Consider the following 26,848-nt stretch of genomic DNA (forward strand, 5'->3'; position numbering starts at 1 on the left):
AAGTGCTTTAGGGGAGATTACCATGTCGCTCTCGGCGTATCGTGAGAAATGTGCATCGAGATCGTAACCCTTGACCCTTGCCTTGCTGAAGTCGCCTGGATCTCTTTGCTGATATCGTTAAGCCATATAGAGCATGACGACAAACAAAATTTCCACCTTCACTTTTTAAAAAAATATCTCGTAGAATCTTTTTTCGTATACTGCTCAAAACAATGTAGAAGGCCTTCTTCATCTTTTCTACATCTTTGTTAATCGTGTTTGGTACCAACAGCAAGCAAGTTCTTCAAAATAGTTTTTAGTGAATTTGTTGTGTGAGTGAACAATCAACGCGAATGTGATGACAATCTAGTTTGGTCTTTTCATGCTCAGTACAGCAGTCAAGCGAAAAAGGACATGACACCCACAAGAAATGCGTGCAGTTGCAACATCCACAGAGACCCGACGGTTCGCAACTGGCTCGGGGACAGAAATGCTCGGTGATTTCTTAATTTTGAAACCATGACTTATGTCAGCCCAGTCTCAAATTCTTGTTGCTAAAAGGATTTATTTCAATGGCATTGGCTGATAGTACTTACTTTTTGCATAAATAATGCTTTGACTCAATGTTATTGTCTGTGTGTTGATTGGCACGAAACAGTGGTTGACCATACCACTGGCCTTCCACTGTTTTGAGCAGTATATTTATGTGTAGTTTGTCATCTCGTAATCATTGAATCTCAACATGTCATTTAAGACGCTGTGGACAGTTTTTTTTTCTGGTCGTGATCGTATGAAAGGCAACTTTTCCTTATCTACTGAGTTGGAAATATAAAACTATTGAATGGGGCCATTTGCACAACACGTTTCTAAAACTGAAAACTGTTCTTCAGAAGCGAGTTTAGAGACTGTTTTTTTTTTTTTTTCAAAAATCTCGCCTTAGATACGGAAGTGTTTTTCCCCTCCAAATTTAGAATTCTCTGCATCTTTCGAATGTGAAATATATTTTAGGTCTTTAGCTACAATGCAATGTCTGTTTACGGCTTACGAGCAGGTTCATAAAATACTTCTAAATTTGCTTCCTCAAAACAGTTTTTAAGATTGATATTAGTGGTTTATGCATATAAACCTCTGATTTCAAGAAATCGCTATTACCAGAATTATTGAAGAGATTGAAAGGATTACTGACAAAATTACAACTCAAATCAGCGGTTTAAAAAATTAGATGAAAGTGATTTGAATTTGTCATCTAACAACAAAATAGTATTAAATTGTTATTTGCATGCTATATTCTAGCACATAATGTTCTTGTGTGCATTATTATGGTATTTTTGAAAAAGATTATCTACTGTCTAGACTCCAGAGTGTGGCCAGTACTCTATATAAGTAGGGGTCGACTGGGTAGTGGCAGTAGAGTCGCCTGGATGATCTGTTTACAGTTAAAATAAGAAATGTGTTCTGTAACTAAGCCACTTATTCATAAGTTATAGGTTCAACTCTCATCATAAATTTATTTTAAGATGTGTTTCTTAGTTTTGTTTGTTTTGGATTTTTGTGTATTTTTATATTTTACCTCCTTAAATGAGTACATTTAGTAGTCCATGCCAGGGTTTGGGTTTACGGCTGTAAAGATAAAATAAATGATGATATTCGCATGTTTTACCCAACTCGGTGAAAAGAGTAAAGTTAGAAGGCGCACACCAGGAAGCCAAAAAACTGTCTGTAGGTTAGTTTGCTCCTTTATGTATACTGTGAGTCGTTCCCTTCAATTTGTAACAGGACCCTGTTTTGTTTTTTTTTTTTTACTTCTGCAAAATTGGGCGACTTGTCCTTTTCTTTCTCAACTTGTTCTCTCCTAGACCCACACTCTGCTGGCAAAAAACGAATCCTGATTTATTTTTTGGTAGATTGAATGTCTCACATCTTCTTCAATTACACATTTCTGTGTGGTTGTGTGAATTGTATGCTGTTGACAGCACGTAGACTTGTTCGCGGTACATTATCTCTGCCTCCCACTGGCTGGCTCCCGTTTAACGAGCGATGCATACAACCTGTAATACATCCGTTGTTGCAATTACGTTGAGGGAAAACATTCTCTCTGGGCTTTCAGGGTCCGTGTGAAAAAAAAATCTGATTTATGGGGGACCAGCAGTCGACTCTCCGTTCAGCCAAAGTGCATAGTCGAAACGGGATGGAATTTCAAATTTAGTTAAGACATGACTTCAAATCACCTGGAGCTTAATTTAACTGATTCAAAAAATAAAATATTCATTAAAAGCAGTTGATTAATGTCATGCCCCACTCCCATCTGCTTGCTCAGCTCCACTCATATTGCTCAAGTCATCGTTCCCAGCACTACCAATCTCTACAGCAACTTTTCTGCAAATTTACCTCAGTACCTTGGTACCACACTGTAATTAGTCAATGAGCATTCATGAAAGAATTCGAGAAATAACTCAAAATAATGACAAGAAAAAATAATTTCTTTTATCACAATGTCATCCAAAATAAATGTTTCAGCAGGTAAGACGAAACAGTTCATTAAAAACTTTCCCCTTGCAAAGTGCAACAACTTCTCTGAACTATGATCACCACCAGCAGGCAATTTTGTAATTCCCACAAAACAAAAACAAGCTGAAGCAATAGAACGCCACCATTGGCTGAAAAGATCACGTGCCTTGTGCAATACAAACGTGACGTTTCCACAGCTCTGCCCAGCACTGCAAACGTGGTGTAGGCTGAATGTCTCTGCTGCTGGGCCCATCTCCGTAGTACAGATGCAGGCACTCACACACAAAAATCAATCAATCAATCAATCAATGAAGGAAAGAACTTCAAAGAAGTAGAAATGCGTCGAGATGCGATTGTGTTGTTGTGTAAGCCGCGTTGTTTATATTTGTGTCAAGTGTTATGTACTGGACATAACTGTATGCCATACTTTTATACAAGTAAGATTTGTTGACACCAGCATCATCACAAACAGAGGAATAATGCTACGACACTACGACTGCGACGACATTGCGACTACTGTAGTCGATAGGAGTAGTTCAGATCCATTACGATCTTACGGGACCCTCGTTGTGTATACAGTTTGTAGTTGCCAGAAAGGTCGTTGTGAAGCGCCACTCTATAAATAAATAAACAAACAAAGATAAAAATAAATGTCAGAGGGAATGTGGGTCAAAGAATGTGTTGTTAAGGGATAAGCAAGCAGTGCTGCAATGTAAGTCCTGTTACTAAATAAAGGAAACCGCCCCTGAGACCAGTTTTGTGCCATTCGTATGCAACCTTCTGTAGAGCACTCCATGGATGCCGATGTAAATGTTGGCTGACATCCACGAGGTGGGGTGTAGGGTCAGAACATTTGAAATTCGAATTCGCACAATGGGATAGTAATTCTACCTGCCTTTGTCCCATCTCCACTTCCGCTCACTCCCCATCTTCAAAACATAACACACTTCAGTGTCAGCGAAACAAACTGTGCGACATCTATGGGTGGGGTGAAATAAGCAGCAGATCTTTCGAAAAAAGGATGGAGAGACAGAGGACGAGACACACAGAGAAAAAAAAATAACGAATTTATGCAAGAAGGAAGGAGAACAGCAAGTATTCAACAAAGAAAAAAAATGAATTAAGAAAAAAATGTCAGGTATGTGCAAGGGGCTTAAGGAGAGACAATTCTTGAATTCAGTTTCATCCGCGTTAACATTAGTCTCCCTTTGCACAATGGCCAAGGAACCAATACCTCTTTCTCTTTGACAGGGGAAGAAAAGGAATTTCACGAATTTATTTAATATAATCTAAATTCATTTTTCTCTATTTTTTTTCTTTCATCAATGATGCATTCAATCATCATCGTCGTCGTCACCATCGTCTTCATCATCCATTCTGTCAATTGTGTTGCAGAACTATATTTTAACCCTTGTGAGAAATTAATCGAGATCGGCAAGTAAAAAGATTCATCGAATCATGTGGAAGGCCGCGCAACACGAAGTTAGGAGCGCTTTCCATCACCACGTGACGCAGTCGGCCATCCTCCTGCAGCCCGAGTGCCGGCTGTCACGTGACTGACAAATACAATTATTCCACAGCAGTCTACCAGTGCCACAGTCCACACCTTGAGGACACTTGACGACCCCTCGGAATGGCAATAGCCTGTTGTCCTCATTGCTTGCCTTGCTGTTAGATGTGTTCATGGCAAGCTCTGTGAGACGACCTGACTCATCGACAAGTCATCTCTTTCAAACTGCATTAACAAGAGAGAGAAGTGATTATCGTGAAAAGAAGACAGAACAGACATCACTAATTAAAAGAAAAAGAATACATTCATGTACCTGCATACAACAGGATGCCATTAGGAACTGAAATGATGATCTCAGGAGAACAGGCTTGGAGGAAATAGGACAACGAGGAAGATGACAGCGACCGCGTGAAGGTTCAGAGTGATGCGGAGATGACGACAGCTCAAGAAAGCAGTTGATGTCGTTGCTGATGTGTGGTTGGCAATAGTACGAGTATATAGCTTTGGTGTCAACAGGTTCAATAATTTTTTTTAAACATATAGAATAACTTTGAGGTCAACACACATACTTTCAAGATGTAGAACCCTGGAGTTAACATAAAAACAAACATTCTTTAAACATTCAAAGTACCGGTATATCAGTGAATGTTTACAGTATATCAGGTGAATGTTGACAGCGGATGAAGTGACCGTGTACAGATGTCCTTTCCTATCTGCTTAATAGCATGATTTTCTACTTGTTATCTTAGGATAAGCATTCTTGCGCTGGTCTTTCTTATGTTTCAGTAAATCAGCTTTCATTGTGAGAAGTGTTCTTTATTTCTCCATTATTCCTTTGTAATTTGAGTCTCTTCTCACTGAGCTTCGTTCTCAGGACACATGTGCAAAGGCTGGTGGCCTTGTGTTAAATGAGAAATGTTTTGAGTTCTCAGCACACAAATCGTCGTAGAGTCTCTAGGATTTCAAAAGGTAATTTTTTTTTAAACGAAAGCATCATGGCGTCGCATTACAGTTGAACTGTCTCTCGTGTCCTGAACCTCGCTCTTTACCACCGGGCTTATTATCCTGGCAGTCTGGAGTACAGCTAAATATAGCTGGTAGGAACAAAACAACTTTTTTTAAAGCGTAGTTTGCCTTTAAAATAATTGCTTTCTTCTTTCGGACTAAAATGAGTTGACCAATTATCTCTTGCTACGTGTCAACTGGAAATAGTCTGTTAAAATAACTATTTAATTCTTTGGACTTGAAGTGAGTTACCTGCCCATATCATGCCAGACACTAATATAATTCCCACAGCGAGATATTGCATAATTCTGTGACCTTATGTTGTTTTTCTGCTAAAGTTGTCTTCGTTTTTCTGTTCAATTCCTATCATCTATCACTTCCATTTCTACAAATCCGCTTTTCGTTGCCTGTCAACATCATTGGCTGAAACCGGAGCCAGTTTGTCTCTCTAGGACATAAACAGTTTGAGAAACAGATGAAGACAGTCTAGTCTCTTCCTTTGTCATATCTGTAGAGACCGCACATCTCTCAGAGCCATTCATTCATTCAGGACGATGCCTGTTTCTCTCCCTCACTCTATAAGTAAAAGTCTACCCACGCCAGTTCCCCGGGTACCCAGTGAATATGTTGATATAAAAACTTAAAACCAAGAGGCGCTCACTCCACGAACTTTTTGCTCCCAATCGCTGGTCTTCTCTTGCCGCGTGACTGGCGCATCATCAGGAGGAAGTCTGGGAGATAATTGTCGTAGTGCAAACAATAAGCGGCGATGACGTCACCGGTACACTAGCGACCTCTACTGGTGCCAGGAAAACGGTCACGCGTGACTGCACCTGAGTCAATTGCTGTCACGACGTGAATGACAGAGTGCGAAAACAAGGGATAAAAATATCAGTTTCATCATCAGGTCTGTTGATGCCAGCATGTTTTATTGACGATCTCATTGGAGTGATTTATCTGTGAAAAGAAGAGAACATGATAGAGGAAGATAAAGAAAAGGATAATTAAGCAAATGTAAAGGACGTAGGTGCAAACGCCAGCCAGCCTCTTCACACAGCGCCATCTATAGCTTTTCTAGTAGAATTCTCTCCCCATTTTAGCTTTCCGTTTATTACTCCCCTTTTCTTCTCTTATTACCATCCTTGATGAAAGAAAAAATATGAAAATAACATGTTGACCGAAAAATGTTTCAGAACACTTGGACTCTTAAGTGCAAAATGAAATATGTTGATTTAATTTTGTTTATTTAGCAGCCTGCTGAATGTAAGACGGGGACTTTATTGCCTTTCTACCAGCAGCTTTGTGAGCTCCGGCAGCTTCATGTCAAAAGAAAACAAAGGTTATATAGAGTTTCAGTTTGTCTACTGCAAATCAATATCATTTTCAGCCCACCTCTCTGTCAATATCATCATCAGGATCAGCAGCTTTATCATCAATAAAAATAGCAGCAACAGTCTCCCGCCGCCACCACCACCACCATCACCACCACCAACCCCAGCAAAGATGCAGGCTGAAATTTCCAATCACGTCCTGACTTTGGAAAGCACGTGACCGCGGGGGACAGTGAGATCGATGTGAGATATAATCGACCTGACACGTGACTGGCGGCACGACTGCACAACCGTCACAGCCTGTAGAGCTACACACGCGCGCCCTCTGTCGTCAGGTGCACACCACCGTGAAGACAACTGGCCTCCAGCCCCAGACTGACTGAGGTTCGCTCCTTTCTCGGTAAGATTTTCTGTCTTTCGGTGATTTCAGTCTGCAAAACACCTGTGTAGGTTGATCATGTTATAGTAATATATTTTCTTATTGAATTTACTGTAAGTTGTTATGACGACTGAGGCAAAATTTCATCCAATTGTCTGTTAAAATCTGTTATGTCCTGTATTCTATTTCCATAAAAAATATACTTTTCTTCTAATCTAAATTTCTTCGATTTAAGGTTTTTTCCCCCCGTTTCCTCTCTTTTTCGTCTCTGCCTTTTTATATTTCTGTCTTTGTTGGGTTTTTTTTCTTTTTTGTTTTCTTCTCCTACTGTTTCTGCTTCCTTTTTATAATGGTTTACCTGTCTATCCGTTTGTGTTTTTTGTTTGTTTGTTTATTTCTTTCTTTCTTTCTTTCTTTCTTTCTTCTTTCTTCGTCTACTGTTCCTGATGCTCAACACCGTTTTTAAAACCGTTTTATGTTGGTTTACCTTTCTGTCCGCTTGGATGCATTTTTCTGTGTATGTGCATCTCCCGTGGTAGTTGCCAGTTCGTTTGTTTTCACAGATGATAAGTGAAGTGACTTGATACATACTTGTTTATATCTAATACGATTTAGTCAGAGGTTTACCTTTTTTTGGGATGAAGAATTATGTTAAATTGATCCAATGAACAGTCGCACCTCGGGTTACGAATTTAATTCGTTCCTTGAAGCTCGTATCTCGAAACTCATTTCCCTATTTAAAATAATAGAAATCAAGCTGATCGGTTTCAAACCCCAAAAATGTCAATAAAAATCAATTAACACAGTATTTTATGCAGAATTATTGTAATTTTCTGACAAAGAACAATAAAAACTCGTGGATTCTCTGAGTGGTAGACGACTAACGGCTATGTCTTAATCTCTACTTGCATTGGAGCAGAGCAAGAGAGGAAGCCATCCTTCAATAGTTTGTGGTAGGCAAAGATTTCTCCTCTGCCATGATGTCGGTCCCTCACTAGTCAGGAGTTCTTGAACCTCGGGTACGAATTTCTTTACAGTAGCTGCAGCCTCGCCATGTCACACTACACTGTATACTGGTTCTCTTTATAAATTTCTCGAACCATCCTTGCTAGTCTCGAATGTCTCCTCGTCTTCAGAAGACGTGTCTGGTGTCTTTGTGACAAGGTCCTCATGCAGCGCCTTTGTCTTTGTACACGTAACACCTTCAGACACCGGACTGGCTTTTTACTGTTTCTCCACACCAACAGCTTCTCAACATCTTCTACGAGTTGTGGACGCTGCTTGGTAATCATAGTAACTCCTCTGGCTACATCAAGCTTCTAACCACATCTCGAATACCGAGGCGAATTTTCCGAAAATTACCTGAATTGCTCATTTCTGTTGCCATACAAACCTTCGCTTGCCATCTGCTTCTCTATGTTGCATCTTAGTTTAAAGTCTTAGTTTAGAATTTGTTAGTTGCGAAGACCTAGAGACAGACTGTGGCTGTCGTAGCAGTTGAGAGTTTTTTTTTTATCACAAGCTTATTTGTACTGCAATGTCAGACAGCTTAACTATCTATCACAAATTATCTTTTTTCTTACTTCTCTCTTTTGCAATCTTTTCATCCGTTTCACGCTCAGCATTTCTAAGGTGTGTGTGTGTGTGTGTTTAAATACGTATTCGCATTGTACGCGTGCATGCGTGTGGTGCAGAAGGAGAAGGGACGGATCACCAGACCGTTACTAACTGATCCAGTAAAGGCGTTAGTGAGTGACACCAGTCCTAGACTACACCCAGCGACAGGATCCGTCACAGTGCATTCTTCGCCATTTGATTTGTCCTTTCCATAAACCCGCCTGTCGACGGGGTGCCGGGTCATTTCCGGTCATTGTAAGGGATCATGGCGTGGTTACTTGGGCAACGACGGGCGAGTTGTGGAGGCGTTACCTGTAATTACCCTGTACCCGGGGTACCCGGATTCACCAGCAGTGATTTTACTGTCAACGTTTGATCGATCACTTTAGTTGAAGCAATCTTAGTCATGCGCAGAGTCAGTGTAGGTAAGCAGTCGTACTCTTGACAGGTGGACCTGTCTGTATGACTCTCTGTATGGCGAGCACGTCGCTTCGCGAGATAAAAACTGAGATGTTGCCAACGACTCGCGGGAGGCAGTGAGAGGCCCTTGGTTCAGATCTCGTCTCGGGCCACCCTCTGTATGCCACATCTCTTCGCAGACGTCTGGACTTTTGTCCGGGTACTCTGCTTTTCTTCTCATTCCTTCTCTTTTCAAACGCGCAATCCCCTCTAGAGGCAAGCACTTCCGGTAAAACTAGTCTACTAGCCAACCAACCAATTTCACTCGCTCCCCATCCCTTTCCATGCTGCTGCTGCTGCTGCTGCTGCTGCTGCTGCTGCTGCTGATGATGATGATGATGATGATGATGATGATGATGATGATGATGATGATGATGATGATGATGATAACGACGACGACGACAGTTGGGGTGGTAATGATGACAGGAAAGAAGCTAATAATTCGATAGACGTAATGACACGTCTCCTCCTCTCAACTTATCACATTCTTCACTTAGAGGAGGAACCAGCATGCCCATTACTACGTCGATCGAAAAGGAGTCAAAAATTTCACGGCGTCTAGACGGGGCAATTGGAGGAAAAAAAAGGCTAAAGAACTCTTACTTGCCCGGACAGACAACTCTTCCGCTGCCGGCGTCGAGTAACCTGCCCATTTGTCTGCAGGCATCCGTCCCTCGCAGCCTCGTTTTGTCCAATCAGCCTCCACCTAGCGGCGGCGACAGCAGCGGGATGAACATTGTCATGCTTAGTTGAACATATGTCCTGGCATCTTGGTCTCATCTGTCAAAGTCTGAGCCGAGCTTTATTACGGCCCTCGCAGCAGTCAGGTCTCGTGTTTCAACCAGAGACTAAGGGGCAAAGGACGGGAATGAAGATAGGTAGCATTGGAGGAAGATGGCCACAGAGTAATATGTTACAAATATCGACTGCCCTGTCACAGTTTGTTTTGATCACAGGCACGCTAACGTCTCCTCTCGTGAACTAAATCGCCAATACTGTCACGTGATTGAAAAATATCCCAAGTAAAGTCTCGTTGTTATCGCTATAACGATACTGCCCCATCCATCCATCACCTACGCTGATGAAAGCCGATGTGAATGAAAGGTTAGTCACTGAGGTGGCGGTCGCTAGGAACCGTTGGTTGCTCGGCTACAGACAAATGTTGAAATCTTAGAACCGGACCGGAAGTCAGCGAGCTTTGTCACGGCCAATGTTCATTAAAGGGCTGTGTGTGACCGACCACTCTCCCTCAAACAGTTTGGACTTCATAGGTGTGGCTTGGCTTTCGAGACAGAACGATTATCAAATGTCCGTTTCGTAGAAACATCAGAAAACGTTTTTCTCACTTATTGAACAAACTCACAGCCTCTACCTTTTTCTCAGAATACTTTAAATACCATGAGGGGTTACCATGCACGCAAATTGTGGATGTCTTTCTTACATTGAAATGTCTTGGACACGAGACAAAATTTATGTCAAAGTAAGGAGCTCTCTCATCTCCTACCATTTTTCAAGTCCCCCAGTTTCAATTAAAAGTTTTTGGCCCTTCACCATGTACATCCGCAGACACAAATAACATAATATTCTGCTTAGCGAGAGGAGATAGCTTTCCTGTCTACTCTCACCGCAAGGTTCAAGATGCTATCAAGTCGTGAAAGCTCGGACAGGGACAAGACTTAATCCCGAGCAGACCAGAGTAGGGACACTGTGATTGAAGACCTCGGTGGCTTCCAAGGAAGAGAGAAAAGAGAACTCCTTTGAGAAAAATCTGTGGAAAACCCCGCAAAAGCAGGTTCTCACAGGAAATCTCACATCCTCGAAACCGTCCATGGTAGAAAAGAATACAGACCTGTCGGTGTTTGCTCTGGAAATAGTTGTCTGCTTGTTCAGCCTGTGAGCTTGTTTAACTTGGGAATGACAGGACGAGTTCTTATTTCGGGCTCCGCTGTGCTGTTTCCTTGCTTGTGTCATGACAGGCAAACTCGTCCTTTTCTTTAATAAATAATTAAGATATGTTCAAAGGGACAAAGGTCTATTATTGTTGTTTTGGCAAGAACATGTGATTATATTATCTTTATGTCACGTTTTTTGAGCACTTCCGTCACGAAATAACTTCCATATTGAATGTCATTTGTAAGACACATGTCGCGAGGTTAGTCTAATCACGAACTTGTATTACTGGACTGCTGGCAGACGATGTTTTTCCAGTTAAGTACTAAATCGAGGCAGGCTACTACAAAGCTTCCGGTTAAGTCACATACTTTGTTTAGGCTAGCCGAGACTAACAGCGGAGAACGCAAGAGGCTAATCCTTGGTCTTGGCTGGCAGACAGACAGCAGCCCCCCTATACATGTCCGTGATCTAATGTACACACTTCTTTGGCTGAATCACGCTTCCTGTTCGCATTTAATATAAGATACTACTTTCCTGCATTGAGAAATATCAGTCCACGTACACACTGAGGCAGAGGACCGACTAGCAGCAACGCATCAAAAACTTTCTTTGAAGCTAAGGACACCACCAGCAGGACGACAGCGGAACGCGCACGACATGACAACGTGATCGGAGTTACCGACCTTTCCTCGGCCCTATTCGTCCCCCTTTTTCCGGAAGCTGCAGATGACACCAGCCACGTGTCCACAGCTTATTTCTCAGCCTTACACACTAGAGAGCTCGCTGTGGTCAGCTCCGGAATGCGAGTCTGAGCTGCTGTGAGCCACGAGCGATCTTGTGAGTGTGGCCACCACGATGGACAGATGGTAGTGCCTAGGAGCAATAAAGCCGCCAGGAGAAGAACATTTCTCAGTGTAGGTTGGTGTTACTATGTGTTTCTTCATCTTTTTCGACGGGTGGTGGAGGGGTACTTGGGAAAGAAAGAGAGCGGTTGGCGGTGTTTGCGTGTAAAACCTGGTGACAGGCGCACGTATGAAGGCGCAAGAGTAAGCGATGTCCGTATTATTTTGTTTTGGAAAGCCGAAAAAAACGCATCTGGTTAAGCAAATGTTTACCTGACGACATCCATTTCTTTTAGAGAGAGATGAACGGATGATCGAAGACACGCACACAATAAAATTCTGTCGTGTTCTAGACTAACATCTACTTGTGTTTCCGTGGTAAAATTTTTGACGAATTGTAGTTTTTCTCCCCGTCAATTTAAAATGAGCGTGATGCAACATTTAAAAGATCAGCTTATTTAAGAACAGAAATAATATATAGATATACAAATAATATCTGCGTGACTTACAAAATGTTTTAAAATATTTTGGCTTAGACAATTACTTTATGTTTGTCCCCTGCCCTTAGAACCTACTTAATAAAGTGTAAGTGAAGCTGTCAGAAATTCCCTATTCAACGATTACAATATGGTGATATGTCTATGTTTGAAGAACACATTCGTTGTGTAATTTAGATGAGGTAGGTGATTCATTTCATTACTGTTTTCTGTGTCCTCGCCCTTTCTTAACTGTTTCGCTTCTAGTGGAGTTTGATCGCCACCCGAATACAGCTGTTAATTAGCAAATATAAAAGTAGACAACATTTTAAGCAATTTTTTTCCTCGCATCATCGCTGTTTAAGTGATTCCAATACTTTTTTTTATGTTTTTAGCATAATGTCGCAGTCTTTTGATGGGAATGTCATGTTAGTTTGCCCTATTGTTACCTTTACAGTTTGCAAAATGTAATGAACATATAGGACTGATGTTGTGCGAGATATCTCCTCTTTGTTTTACTGTTTATAGCTAAAAATACCCGTCTGAGCTTATAGCCAAATAAAGAAATGAAACGTAATAAAGAAAATTATAGATGGGTCCACTGGGAGAAGTTTGCTGAGCTACACGGGTGTCGAGTCAGGCGGCTTTCAGTTCGACCCATCCTTTAAACTCTGACCTTCCAGCTTACCTTGTATTATAGAACAAAATATTAATACTCAATATTAATAACCTGAAGTTTGCTGAGCTAACTTAGTTATTCTTTAAATACTCTGAGAAAGCTCTTTATATAAATTTTCAAGCGTTATCGACCCTCTCCGCCTGAGTTTCCTCCCTTAGCCGGCAAACGTAATTAAAAGCAAAGATATTTGATGGCAAAGCAAGGCCTGGGTACAACCTTAGTCTACCTTGTGTCACCCGGCATGCACCCGAGATAACGGTCGGCTCTACGTCATCAGGGAGAGTGAAGCCGCAATAAGCTTGCTGTCAGTTTAACAAAGAAAAATATTAATTACAAAGGTCATCACAGGTAGACAGAATGGCTCCTGAAGCATTATTCCAGTCAATATTTAAACAATAACTCAAAACAAAACAAGCAAGGATTTGCAAAAATATCCGATTAAAGCCAAGAGTTAAGATTATAATTAAGGTGTGATGTATTCTCTTCTGTAACTGGTGTTTCTCTCTTTCTCTGATCCTCTCAGTCATGCGTGTACTGACACACCTGAAGACGATGACCCACCTGCAGATCACCTGGGCGATAACTATCATCGTCCTCACCTCGCAGTGCCTGGCTGATCCTCCTCTTCGAGCGGTCCCTCCCGCTAACCCCAATGCCTATCTTCGCGGAGTGGGCGGTGGAGAGTCCAAAGTTCAAACGTTCACTTCTGTAGAGGAGCTGTGTGAGTGGCTCTGTGAACGGTGAGTCAGTGGATCGCTTTCCTACCTTTATAGACTGTAAACATAGGAACGAAAATTGAACTGAAAAAAAATTTGCTTAACATTTGGGGATGATGGTCTGCAACGGCTGATGCCACTTGTCTTTGAAAATATTGTAAGCCGTTGTGGTAAATGATAGACAGAGAAGCGGATACAAATAACAGTACAGAAAGGGGAAGGATAAAAAAAACTTAATTGAAGAGCAAAAAAATTTATGAAAAAAAGATTATTTTACACGAATGTACATAATAACAGAAAATAGATTATTTCAAGGTTAGTAGCATCCATTTTTCAAAGAATAAATAAAGAGATATTTTTTGAAAAATGTATCAGAAAAAATTATCATTCACCGTTGCTTGTCAGTGATTGTAACTTGTCACGCTGGCATGTCATCATCAATCAATGCCAGACGGAGCCTGACCCTCCTCAGTCGCCGGCAGATTTCAGTCGGGGGGATACTTTATGAAGACCTCGCTGCTGCGTTTGCACGTTAAATCGAGACATAACTGTCCTGCTTGACAAGCCAAATGGATTTGGAAAAGACAAATTAGCCGAGCAACCGAAATGAAGTCGTTAAGGGAGCATTTACATCGTGAGAAGATAGAGAAAGAAGGAGGGAGAGAGGGAGCGAGAAAACATTTATTGCCAGAGAGAGAGAGAGTGTTAGCTACTAATATACCTGAGCTTCTCTCATCTGTAATGAGCTGCTTTCGTGCTACCTGTCTGCCCGCGGGCAGGTGCTTACATGAAATTGTATTTCTGCCCGTCTGCCTGTTGACATCTTTCTCTTTTTTGTCTTGTTTGTCTATCTTTCTAAATTTTTATGCACACACACTGCTTGAAGGCGTGTACACAAGTCGACTGACTGTTCACTGGGACCGATGCCAGTTACGAAATGAATGCCGGGAGCAAGTAATTTCGAGAGTTTCTAATAAACTAAACCTACTTATTTGGAAATAATTATGTGCTGGACACCTCTAACTTTTCATCAGTTAGGCAAGTGAAGGCTGAGCGGGACTCCAGTGTAGGTTGTGCTCGCGGCATTAGCGCCTTCATCCAACCAACACTTTTTTATTTGAACTGCCGTCTGCTGCGCATGCGTACACCGTCTTTTAATTTGTCCTTGTATGGTGTCCGGCGACAGTAATTCAAATGCTTTAACTGGAATTGATTTCGCCCAGACTGTTATAGTGTAGTGGCTAAAGAGATGGTTATTTTTTATTTCTTTTTTGATGTTTTTGCTTTTGCAGCGCGAACATTGTTGGTTTTTTATTTTTATTTTAGACTGATCTTTTATAATTTTGTTTCGTGATAATTTTTGTTATTATTTCTGGTACTATTGTTGTTTTTCTGAAGTGTGTGTGTGTTTTAGGTTGACACCTTTTGATTAATCTAGCTTTAAAGTCTGGGTTAGGCTTATATATAGAGTTAGGGATGGTGTTAAGGGCCTGGCCCCGTATGCATGTAGCCCGGAGAAGGGGTCTAATCGGTAATAACGCTCATCCGGGTGGATAGGAGCGAAAAATTCGTATGCACGAGAGCCCGGAGAAGCTGTCCGGTCTGGCTTCTCTCGCGTATAAAGTTATCGGCGGCCCGGGGCTGTGTAACTCCGCTATCCGGGCGGAAAAATGGCGGCCTTCACTGTGTTTACTAGCAGGCAACGTCGATTGTCGAGACGAAATTCGGTGTTTGGTGACAGATCGCACCCGTTGAAGTGCGGATGAAATTAAAAAACTGTATTGCAAACTTCATTTTAGACGAGAGAACATCTTAGCGCTGACCGCTGAAGTGGCATGCGAGATCGTGTCACCAGTCGGCAAGGCACACTAACATCGTCCACTACAAGTGCTCATGACTGACGATATTTTGCCATATTAAACTATCAAGAAACAATGTGAGAATTCACTGATGTAGACAAATCGACTGTTATTAGTACTGTGACGAGAGTCACCGATGGTTTGCATCGGCGAGCCCTAACGGAATTTCATTACCGGATCAAGGTTGTGCTGAAAACAGACAAAGATATGCAGACACATCGGGCTTGTGAATTTTCAAAAGTAGTTGATTTATCGACGGCAACTTGATTTCGGACTCCAAGGAAAATAATGTAAACTTATCCATAATATTGAAACTTGAATTTGTAAGGCGCTTTGTAAATTTCTGTTGAATGCACCACACATGAAAGTATTGCAAAACAACCTACAGTACAAAAACATGCTAAACAAGAAACATGTAGACAAAATGAAACCCTAGAAATGAAGGCTCTACATACTTTGTATTTCATTATCTATTCAACGCTAACAAACATTTGCTGACCAATGTAGAAAATTATCACTTTTAATTTACTCACAATCTCAATGTCTAAAGTTCCATTCTTTACTGACATCAACAAATAAAACAGACCCTTATTAGATGAGCTAAGTTTGTTTACTTAGGACGGTTAAAATCTAGAAGAATAGAGAATATGTATATGTGTGGAGGTGGGAGGTTACATATATAATACATAGTAAATATGAGTATATGCGTGTGTGATGTGGGAGATAGTATATCTATAAGCAATATATGTATGTGGGGAGATACATATACTAAGCAGAGATGTGTGATTGTTGGGGGCGGGTATTAAATATATAATAATGGAGAGTAGTTGGGGTGGTGGCGGAGTACATGTGTATATTAAGAAGATACATCAGTGTGCATGAGGGAGGGGATTTTTTTATATATACATGAAAATGCAGAGTGAGTAAGGGTGTGTAGGGGGTATTTATATAGCAGATATATGTGGGGGAGGGATTACATATATATAAAAGCGGATAAGACGTTGTACCAGGGGTGGGGGAGTTATAAATAAGCATATGAGGCTGTTGTGTGTGTGTGTAGTTGGATTATATACATAGTGAGTAGGTGGTGGTTGGTGGTATATACATAATAAGCCAGATATGAGGCTGTGTGTGGTCGTGGTGGTGGGGGTTAAATTTGTATTCATAAGCAGATACAAGTGTGCATGAGTGGAGAGGAATTATATTTATATATGCAAATATGAGTGAGTAGGGGGAGTGTGTCGGGATATTTTTATGTATATGCAGATGGGGGGATATATATATATAAGGCAGACGTGTGCATGTGTATGTTTGTGTATATATACATGCAAATATGAGACTGTGTGTAGGAGGATTATTTTTTAAATATATATATGCACATATGAGTACGTAGGTGTGTGATATGTCAGGAGCAGATATGAGTATGTGTGTAAGGTAGGTTACATGTATATAATAAAGGCAGAGATGAGTGTATGTGCATAGGGGGTTACATATTGTATATAAGCAGATATATGGCTGTGTGTGGATGGTGGGGGTTACACATGTGTGCATAAAGCAGATGTGTGTGCATGTGTGAGGGGAGATTTTATATATACTGATATGAGTAAGGTATGTGTGTCGGGGGGGGGGGGGGGGGGAGTTTATATATATGTGTGTGTGCATGTGGTTGTGTAAGCATCAATAAGCATCTATGAGTAGGTGTGTAAGGGGGGATTTTATATATGTATGCAGATATAAGTAAGAATGTATGTGTATATATCTGTGTTAGGTAAGAAGACAGAGGGCCAGAAACATCCCCTCCAAAACGTTTTGTTTGTTTACATGTGTTTATATACTTTGATTTATTTGATTACACATGCAGTGATGCGATTTGCATTAAAGGGCTAGAAGAAGGAAAAGACAAGTGAGTGAGGCAAAAAAACTTTAATGTATTAACTGTTACAAACTGACCAGTGAATGTGTGTGTGTATGTGAGGGAGATTGCATATAAGATATTTAGTAATGCGTGTGAATGTATGTATATTTTGAATATCTCAATACCCTTGAAAGGGTGAAAAAAATTAAGATTCTTGAAGCATAAGCTTCACAACTGATGACACTCTGAAAACATGAACTAAGTGGGCATTGGTGAAGATCGATGTAAGGAATGAACCAAGTAGTGCTACATTACACGAAATATTTCTTCAAGGAATTCTTAAAGTAGTTATAAAATGAAATCCCACAAATACAAGCACTGTTAAACATGACAAATGCTGTGCTTGATCTGCCCTTGATAGAACAATGCTTGAACAAAATTGCCCATGTTAGTTATAAGATCATCGGTGTCAAGCAGAAAGAATTTGGGTTTTTGTGTGGTATTAGTAAAATGTCAGGAAATTGGCATTTGAACATGTCATTGCAGAGAACTTGTATTAAATTCAGGCGAAACCTAATGCTATTCCAAAAGTGCAGAAGCAATAAATATATATATACACAAAATCATTTCAAGTGATGATACTAAGTGAAAGGTGGGTGTGAGTGTAAAGGGTATGGTCCTAGAATAGATGTGGCAATACGAATTTTTTGTATCAAGCCGGATTCATTCTTTATTACGATGCACACTTTGTTTTGTAACTGAGCACACTTAAAGTTAACCTCTGTATTACTAATGCTTGTCACTGGTCAATGACATTATATTTCTTGTGTGTTCGAATCACCATGTTTTAGCGAATGTATAACGCATTTTCAACCCATAAACTACAATGCTGCGCCTCTCTAAATGCCACTCTGTGTGTTTAGTATGTGTGTAGACACTTTGTAAATGCAATGAACTCCTCCTCGATGTGTGACATACTAACAGTCAATTGCTTTCAACTGTTAAATATATACATCATCTGGGTTATCAGCAGAGGCGGCGTTAGGACCACGCGGGCCTGGGGCCGACGCATCCGCGGGGGGGCCGGGTTACATTGAGTTACGTTGTATCAACATCCTATTGATATGATGCGGAAGCACTTATTTATATACAGTTAGATAGGCTGGATGTATTTCGGCGAAATAACGCACGAATTTAGTGTTTATTAATTGTTCGTAACCGTTGGTGACAGTAGCGGTTTTTCTTAAAGGCGAAAAATAATATGGTGACGATAACTTAATAACTGCTTGTTGTTATTGTTGTCGGGTTTAACGTGAAGACATGGTCTCAATAATTTGCTTAATTAGAACTTAGAAGTGTTTTTCTGAACGTCCATTTTTGTCACAACTTGTTTACCACAGCTGAGCATATAGCAATAAGTCATAAATTTGGGGGATGACCTCGGGTAAGGTGGAGCCAGACGTTTCGGAGCGAAAGCGGGACGCGTGCCGATGACGGTGACGTCACTGACAAAGAACGCTGAAAAATTAAGGGGGGGGGGGACTTTCCTCTGACTTTGCCGAGTAGGTGATGCTTTCAACGGCAGATCTGTCCACGCCACTACATATTCCATTAAAATAGAAAAACCAGTAATTTAAACATTTAAATTAAAATATTCCTACCTTATCTCCCCCTCAGCCAACTTTGCGGACGTCGAGGTGAGGCGCTGTAACAAAATTATGGTACTTCGCCATCTTGGGAGGCTGTTACTCCGAAACCTACTTCATAGACCGTGAATCTCCTTGTAAAGTTTCGGTCATTGCAAGATAGTGTCATAAATTTTTTCACAAGGATTTCGTGAATTTTCGCTGTGTCAAAGTTGCACCTCACAATTAAAAGTCCTTTCAGTGTTTCCCACCTTTAACTGTCTTTTCACTGGCGTCTGGCGATGTTCTTATCGTCCCCGACATTAGTTTAGTCACGGATCCGTACTCACAGAAAACGATTACTGGAAGTGAATAAAATGCCGGGCAGCGGAAAACACACGGGGGGACGAAATGCCGAGAGGTGAGGGGAAACGTGCTGACGTAGACTTGATGAGATGGCAGGGTATCTGATGTACCCGGGCCCGCGGTTGTGAAGGGGGCCCGGCCTTGGTCAGTGGATTGTTTTCCCTCTTTTTCTTTTCGAAGAAGGAACACCCAAGCAGTCTGCAGTATACAATTTCCAGACCTAAGGTAGGCGGGGTAGTCGGGGTGGCGGGCCAGGTGTCAGAGGGCCGCTGGACACAATGATTTATCGCGCATGAACCGCTAGAAGAACGTTCGTGCATTGAGGTCTCTGGATTAATGTGCCACTTGGGGGACCTGCAAGCAAGTTGGAATCGACAATAAAAAGGTGGATATGTTACTGATGTATGGCCACTCTGTGAATGGAAAGGATGGGGCCCGCCGCTGGCACTACAACCTCTAAGCCCGAAGTGAGAGATGTCAAAGGAACTTGTTTCCTGTAGTTACTTCATGACACCGTTAACTTTCTCTTCCCGTCTCTCCATCACCAAGCAAACTACATTAGTCTACAACTCTATACCCGGGGTGGCCTGTGGATGCCTTTGGATCGGCATCGTCTGCCAAAATGTAAAATGCACTTGTTTTCATTTTTTTTTTAATTTAGCCTAGCTTACTTTTCTAAAAATTTATTATATCAAGTATAACAGAGTTAGAAATCGGCAGTCTGTAGCATTCCAACACAAAGTTAAAAGATAAAAAATAATAACAGGCTGACATGACTGTTAGAGGCTGCCTTCAAAGGAAAGTGAGCGACTACAAACAGCTTCACTTTACACAACAAAGTCGGCAGGTGAAAGCGATTGTTTACTCATTTGTTGTCCATTTCCATATATCACTAGGTTTGGGGTGTAGGCAGCTGTTGGCGTGGGTTGCCACTGGGAAGTGGGGGAACTCGGACAACCGTAACCAAAGAAGCTGACACCTTAAGAGGGACGACCACCGGCGATGTACCAGCGGTGCGTGCAATAAGATATCGGCCGGCAGGTCATTGTCGTCACGGGTCAAACCCCGGAGCCCGCACAGTGATGAAAAATAAAGCGGGATCAAGAAAACGTCGCCAAAACCAAAGTCGCGGATCCCAATCAGTGTAGGTATTTTTAAAGACATGCGGGACATTGTGGACTTGCCACAAAGCGAGACATTGGGCGTACCGTCCGGACATTTTATGAGCAGGTGGGACACGAGGTCAAAAGCGTCTGGTCACCTTACCTCGGGGCTGAAGCGCGGGGCCCCTTCGAGAGCGGGGCCTGGGGCGGCCGCCCCATTTGCCACCCCCTAACGCCGGCCCTGGTTATCAGTGTAATAATGTAACGAATTAAACACAACCTTAGACTGAACACAGGCTATATATATTGTCAATATTTACATTTCAAGACTCAAGGCTCTTCATTTGTCTTTGCACTCTGGGCACTTCTAATGCCAACCCACATGCAGGTATTCACCTTTTGCATGTTGACTCCTCATGAATTTTTTTTTAGGCTGTGACTGTGACTGTGATTACCAAATAAAACAGGATGCTTGAGGGAGATCTCTACAAGCAATGTCGGAACGCTGAAGTTAGCCTTGCCCACATGTTTATTTCTTAAACATTTTAAACTTTTGCACATGTAATATAGTCACAAGATACAACTCCCTTTGGTGGTTGACATCGCATACCCGTTTGCTCTCTGACAAATCCTTTCGCCAACCCCTTTGTTTATTTCCGTACTTTCTTTGTCTCCGCTAGTATCCACGCAAACACCAAGGTGAGAGATCGCTGCCTCACACTCTGAGTCACTTGACTCGACTACAATAGGGTCAAATACCTGACATTGAAACAGTGACTTGCTAATTAAGTAGGTGGGACCTCAAAGACGACAGTTCGATGTAAGGAAAGAACGAGGTGACGATAGGCAGTAGTTAGCCTCCTTCACCTCCACTGACAGCCACCGGGTTTTCCCGCAGCCAGGCCCGGAGAGCTAGTTGAGGGCGATTAGCGCTTCGTGCATGCGGAACTCGGAGAGACCGTAATCGGGAGTAGGTCCCGAGTAGCTTTCCGGGACTAGCAGCTACTTGGAAATATCCTCAGTCGATTTTCATGCATACGGGGCCTGGTGTTGGCTTTTATTGTGGACATCCACACTCACCAGACAGCTTTAGTAAGCAGCCGCGATCGGCTGTTCGCTTCTACTTCGAACACGTCAGTCGATGAAATCTGCGCAAAAAAATAAAAATAATAAAATAAAATTGTCGTAGTCCAGCAAGAGTGTCAGTATTCGTTTGGACTGTCCACAGCCCCCACCCTGTCGTCAGCTACGGGTGCCCACCCAGCTGCAGCATGGCGTCGATGAATCCGTGGTCCAAGCGGTCCGTGCGGAGGCGATTCGATGACTTCAGGTTTGACACAAAGTTTGTGACATCGTATTTTTGTACCTGTCTTGCTGTGACTTTCACCTTCTTGCTGTATGATTTCCGCTCCCAGTAGGCCGCACTGCACTTTGTACTGAGCGCTGGAATATACGACTCACTCACTCACTCACTCACTCACTCACTCACTCACTCACTCACTCACTCACTCACTCACTCACTCAAATGCAGTTACTCACAGATTAGGTGTTCGTAGGTGATTTCACATAAATCTCTTATGACATACACGCACTCACATATCATCAAACACACACATATTCACGTTCTCACACCACAAGACTTACATCGGAATGTAGGACTGTGTAATATAAGCAGCGTAGGCAGCAGATTACTTATACCCATACACATGTACACAAACACCTACGCACACATAAATAGATTTAATCGGGCATTTAATGAAATTAAATCAGTTTAAATTTGATGTAATTATCTCTCGAGAATTCTGTGAACTCTATTTGTTCAAAGACTTTTTAAGCATAATTATCTTCTCTGTAGCTTCGATGACTATCTCTTCATGAAGCTGCTGGGGCGTAACCTTGGCGACAAGCAGTGAAAGGTGAGTGAAGCTCACTTCTGTCAACGTACAGAAACAGCAGACGGGGCTCAATGCTTGCAGAGGAAATTAATGTACACATTTACTTTTTTAAAGCAGAAGTATGGTCCTATTAATGTACACATTTACTTTTTTAAGTAGAAGTCTGGTCCTCTTAATGTACAGATTTACTAGAAATCTGGTCTTGTTAAGTGGGTAACCTTAAACACAACTGCACTTCATTTATTTTTCAAATATTTGCTAGTCATAATCAGAATACTGTTAGAAATAACTAGTTAGAGTTGTTTGTTTGTTGATTCGTTTGTTCAAGCTTGCTTGTTTGGTTGGTTGGTTGGTTGGTTGTTTTGGTTTGGTTGGTTTGGATTGGTTTGGGTTGGGTTGGTTTGGTTTGGGTTGGTTTGGTTTGGGTTGGTTGGCTGGCTGGTTGGTTTGGTTGGTTTGGTTTGGTTTGGTTTGGGTTGGGTTGGGTTGGGTTGGGTTGGGTTGGGTTAGTTTTGAAGGATCAAATTTAGATGGATCTCTGGAGTAGCAATCCTTACAACCGAAACCAAAGATTCATTATTTTATTTGATTTGTGGAAAGAACATTAACTCGTTTCAGTGACTGATCAGCAACATGTGTTGTTCAGTATTTACTGCATTACACATAGTATACAGTGTGTGTTGTGCAATGCATAGGCAAAGGCATTTGTCAGTCTGCTTATACAGACACTGATTTCGGAGCAGAGTCCACTAAGTGCCAACAATCTAAGTTTTGAGTTGAAGATTTTCCATGAAAGCTTTCTACATTTATGACAGACCATCAGCTATACTCACTGACCTTAGCTACATGTGTTTTATGAAAGGAGAGAAAGAGAGAGGATGAAAGCACTTTTAGTCTGCATTAGAGATCACAGACTCCCAATGCCTTTAAAAGTTTATTCAGAAAACTAGAGAGCCATAACACTTCCGGAACGCCATTCGCGTCCTCTTGGTGAAGCATGATGGGAGGTTGGTATGAAGGAGACTTCAAGAAACTTGTATCGTGAGTGCTTGAAGCTTCCGATAGTGCAAGTTCACACTTTCACATCAAGATTTCGACTAAAAACCCTTTTGAGCACAATCTGAGAGCAATGGTTTAAATTCGCCGTTGAAGCGAAGATATTTCAGAAGTGAGTATTCGCTGGAAGACCAAAGTGGTTCCGTTGAAAGAACTTCAGCCCCCTTCACACGGTCCGGTAAAATCCAGCAAGTGGTCGCGAACACTTAAACTAAAATCCAGGTAACTGGTTTGCTTTTTTATGACAAAATTAGGTTACCCCTCTCGCCCACTATTTAGGAAAGTCTCTTTGAATGAATGAATACAAAGTGGATCTCATTAAGGATCTTCTGACCGATTGTGCAAACATTTAAACGAGATGATGACACGAACTTGAAGCTACAGTGGTCTAGGTATGCTGCTTGCTAGAATTTAGTTACTGTTCTGGAGTTATAAAGGGATGAGACCAAAAAAAGTAATTCATGCGTGGGCTTTCCGATAAGGAAACCATACATGAAACCTCATCGAATGATTTGTATTTCTTTAAGACTTTTTCAGTTTTCACGATGCAAGTTTCTTTTTAGAAGAAAAGTAATTAAAAACTATTTCCGTCCTTGATAATCTGAAGCTAAAAAAAAGCTCATTCCGAGATTAAATATTGATCTACCCGCTATTTAACATCCGGGCAGCTTCCCACCGATGCTCCTCGCTAAAGGCATTATTATATCGTGACGTGGACTTCGCGCTCGTTCGGAAATTTCTTTGTAGATTAATGTAGAGGTTAGCTTTTTACTGTCATTCTCTAATCTTTTTTTTTAATGAAAGAAGGATGGTGGATGGGAGTGTGGGACTTAGTCTCTCATTCACTAAAAGGTCATGGAAAGTTGGAAATAATACACACTCGATCAACTGTTGACTGGCATACATTCATCTTGTGAGACAAGACTAAATATCCTTGATGGTCAATAAAAGGCTTGTGGTGTCTGGTGTGGGAGGACCACTTCAAAAGCTATTTAAGATATTACTGGATACTGATGAAAAATCAATGAAACGGATATGAGCGGTTCCATGACTGACTGCAAACCTCACGAAAACCAGAAAAAGACTGGGAAAGAAATTGGCATCGACAGTCTCTCCTTCATCAAGCTTGGAGTTCGCTTCCTTCCCGTTGTGATTGTGTCGAGATAGAGCCTCCCTAGGTATGTCTACTCCGTGAAAGGATAAGAGTAATGATAATGGTCCCTGCATGTCAGAACGAGGAAGACCAGGGGAGGAGGAATGGCATCAGGGGACAGTATGTGTTCTACAATATTAATGAGTTTTGTAATAGTATAATCTTCTCGGAAGAAGAGGGATTGGATGGAGTGATGGATTAAAAATGCCAGCAGACCCTCACCTTGGAAAAGAAGTAGTTACAAAATAGGAAGATGTACATCAGAAGATTAAATGAACGAGTGTTAAAGATCAAATGTTCTCTCTCTAATTCATTTTTTTTCTTGTTTGTCCCATTGTAAGTCGTCTTCTTCTGTTTGTTTTTTAAATGTTGTCTTCATTTTCTGGTATGTCTGTATACGCGTTGGAGTGTGCCAGGAACATAAACATGTCCACTCAATTTTTTACAATCCAAATCACACTTTTACACTCAAAAACATAAACAGGAAGGTAGAGACAGAAAAAGGAAAAATGGATTAATGGATGGATGGACGACAGATCGAGAGACTGATTGAGTCAGGTGAGAACTGAGAAAGGGAGGGCGATATACCCGTATTGCTAACGTATTTCCACGCTGTTTAAAATGTGACGTATATTTGTCATTTCAGACATTCTTCTTGTGAGTTTGTCCACCCCGGGGAGGATGCCACGTCATCAAGCTTGACCCCAGTAAAAGTAATTCTATGTTTCGGCCAATAAAACTTACGGCTCTGATTGCGAACTTTGATTATTACATATAATCTCACGACACAAATATAATAGCGATTAGTTGTTCAAAATTAACCAAACACATCACACGACCTTCTGTTTTATTTGAGATATTTCAAATCACCGGCCATTTCAAGCTCCTGCCCACATGAATGGCGTTTGGAGGCATCCAACATTCACATCGTATTCTAAGATGAAGAGGCTTATGGGTCCATTTCTTGTGGGTAAAACTAATCCAGTTTCTAATCTGTATTTATTTAGCCCAATGACCACTTGCTTATTTATTTTATTGAAGTTGTTAGATTAACGTGGTCTTTGTCCTCAGCATGTACTAGCATTAGACCGTATGATCTGTATTTTCAAAAAACTCATTTTGTTCAAGATACATTCTGAAGTCATTGCATTGCAAGGACAGTTAGTGTCTATTGCTGTTACTTTATTTTAACAACAACAACAACAACAATAACAATAATAATAATAATAATAATAATAATAATAATAATAATAATAATAATAATAATAATAATAATAATATAATGATTGATGATGATGATGATGATGATGATGATGATGATGATGATGATGATGATGATGATGATGATGATGATGATGATGATGATGATGATGATGATGATGATGATGATGATAATAATAATAACAACAACAACAACTTTATAGTGCATACTTACACTTGTAACAAACATGCTCGTAACGAGACATGGACAACATACGAGGGACAGAAAAACACACACACAAACGAACAAATAACATGCGAATTCAAACGTTTTAGCAAAAACGAATGTTAGCGATGCAAGACTGACTGCAATATGAAATTAAATCTTTAAGGTCAATGACGATCGTTTTTTGTTTGATGTGTGGGCGGCTGTATGGAAGGGCGGATGTGCCAAACTTGATTTTCAAACGTTACAACATCCGAAACATTCCATCTCGTCAAAGCCTAAAAACATATTTTAATTAATAATAGCCTGAGGGGACGCACGAAGAGATTGTAACGACGATGAGAAATAAAGTTCTTATCTCATTCACTGTCTGCTGAAAAGATGGATCGAAAAATTGTGTGTGAAAATGGAATTACATCTCTAAGTCTGTTTATTTGCTTTCCTCCTCGTGTGTACGTATGTGTAGCGCGCGTGCGCGCGTCTCTGTGTGTGCGAGGGAGTGAGGAATAGAGAAGAGGAAAAAGAAGAGGAAGGACAGTCATGTGACATGTTTTCTGACAGTATTTGCTATATCCGGTGGCGAGGCACGCTCCAGTGATTAGACAGCTTTACCACGAGATTTAAATGGGTGATGCAAAAACCCTGAAGAAAGCCAGAAAACACGAAGAGGACATTTTGCCATCAAAGCCCAAGCAAACCCGCCGCACTTAGTGTGCTAGAACTTCATACAGTGAAGTATTTTCAATATTGTAGGCTTCGTCATGTTGTCAATAAATATTTCAACAAGGTATTTATCAATAAAAACAACAATAAAAATTACACTATTAGTAACATGTCAAATCAATAATCAAAAGCAGGAAGATAAAATAAGCAGAAGAAATAATAATAGAAGCACTCATCACCAGCAGCAGCATCGTTGTCGTCGTCGTCGTCATCATTATCATCATCGTCGTCGTCATCATCATCAAATTTGTGTCGTCCATTTCCATTCAACAGTGAGTCGACTGGGATATGGATAAGCCCTTGCCATACTTCGCCTTCAACTAATTGATGAAGCCAAGACAAATATATATTTTTGTTCTTTTCAAAGCAAATGTAAGAACACAAGGATACCTC

At 41.1% G+C, this 26,848-nt stretch overlaps 1 protein-coding gene across 4 annotated transcripts; it reads left to right on the top strand.

Moving 5' to 3' along the window:
• The first annotated feature begins 6,540 nt into the window (after positions 1–6,540).
• Positions 6,541–25,569, top strand: LOC112558219. Of its 4 annotated transcripts, none has more exons than XR_003098097.1 (5): positions 6,541–6,733; positions 13,202–13,418; positions 21,431–21,544; positions 22,058–22,118; positions 24,953–25,561. XR_003098097.1 is itself a non-coding variant. In XM_025228549.1 (5 exons), the coding sequence occupies exons 1-4, from the start codon at positions 11,545–11,547 to the stop codon at positions 22,113–22,115; spliced, it is 432 nt and encodes a 143-aa protein (XP_025084334.1). In that variant the 5' UTR covers positions 11,422–11,544; the 3' UTR covers positions 22,116–22,118; positions 24,953–25,569. The 4 variants fall into 4 exon arrangements, 2 of the variants coding, with proteins under 2 accessions (XP_025084334.1, XP_025084333.1); XM_025228549.1 differs by lacking the exon at positions 6,541–6,733 and adding an exon at positions 11,422–11,599 and having other exon boundaries at positions 21,431–21,532; positions 24,953–25,569; XM_025228548.1 differs by lacking the exon at positions 6,541–6,733 and adding an exon at positions 11,432–11,599 and having other exon boundaries at positions 24,953–25,567.
• The last annotated feature ends 1,279 nt before the right edge of the window (positions 25,570–26,848 follow it).

Source organism: Pomacea canaliculata, linkage group LG2, assembly GCF_003073045.1.
Source record: "Pomacea canaliculata isolate SZHN2017 linkage group LG2, ASM307304v1, whole genome shotgun sequence".
Lineage (NCBI taxonomy): Eukaryota > Metazoa > Mollusca > Gastropoda > Architaenioglossa > Ampullariidae > Pomacea > Pomacea canaliculata.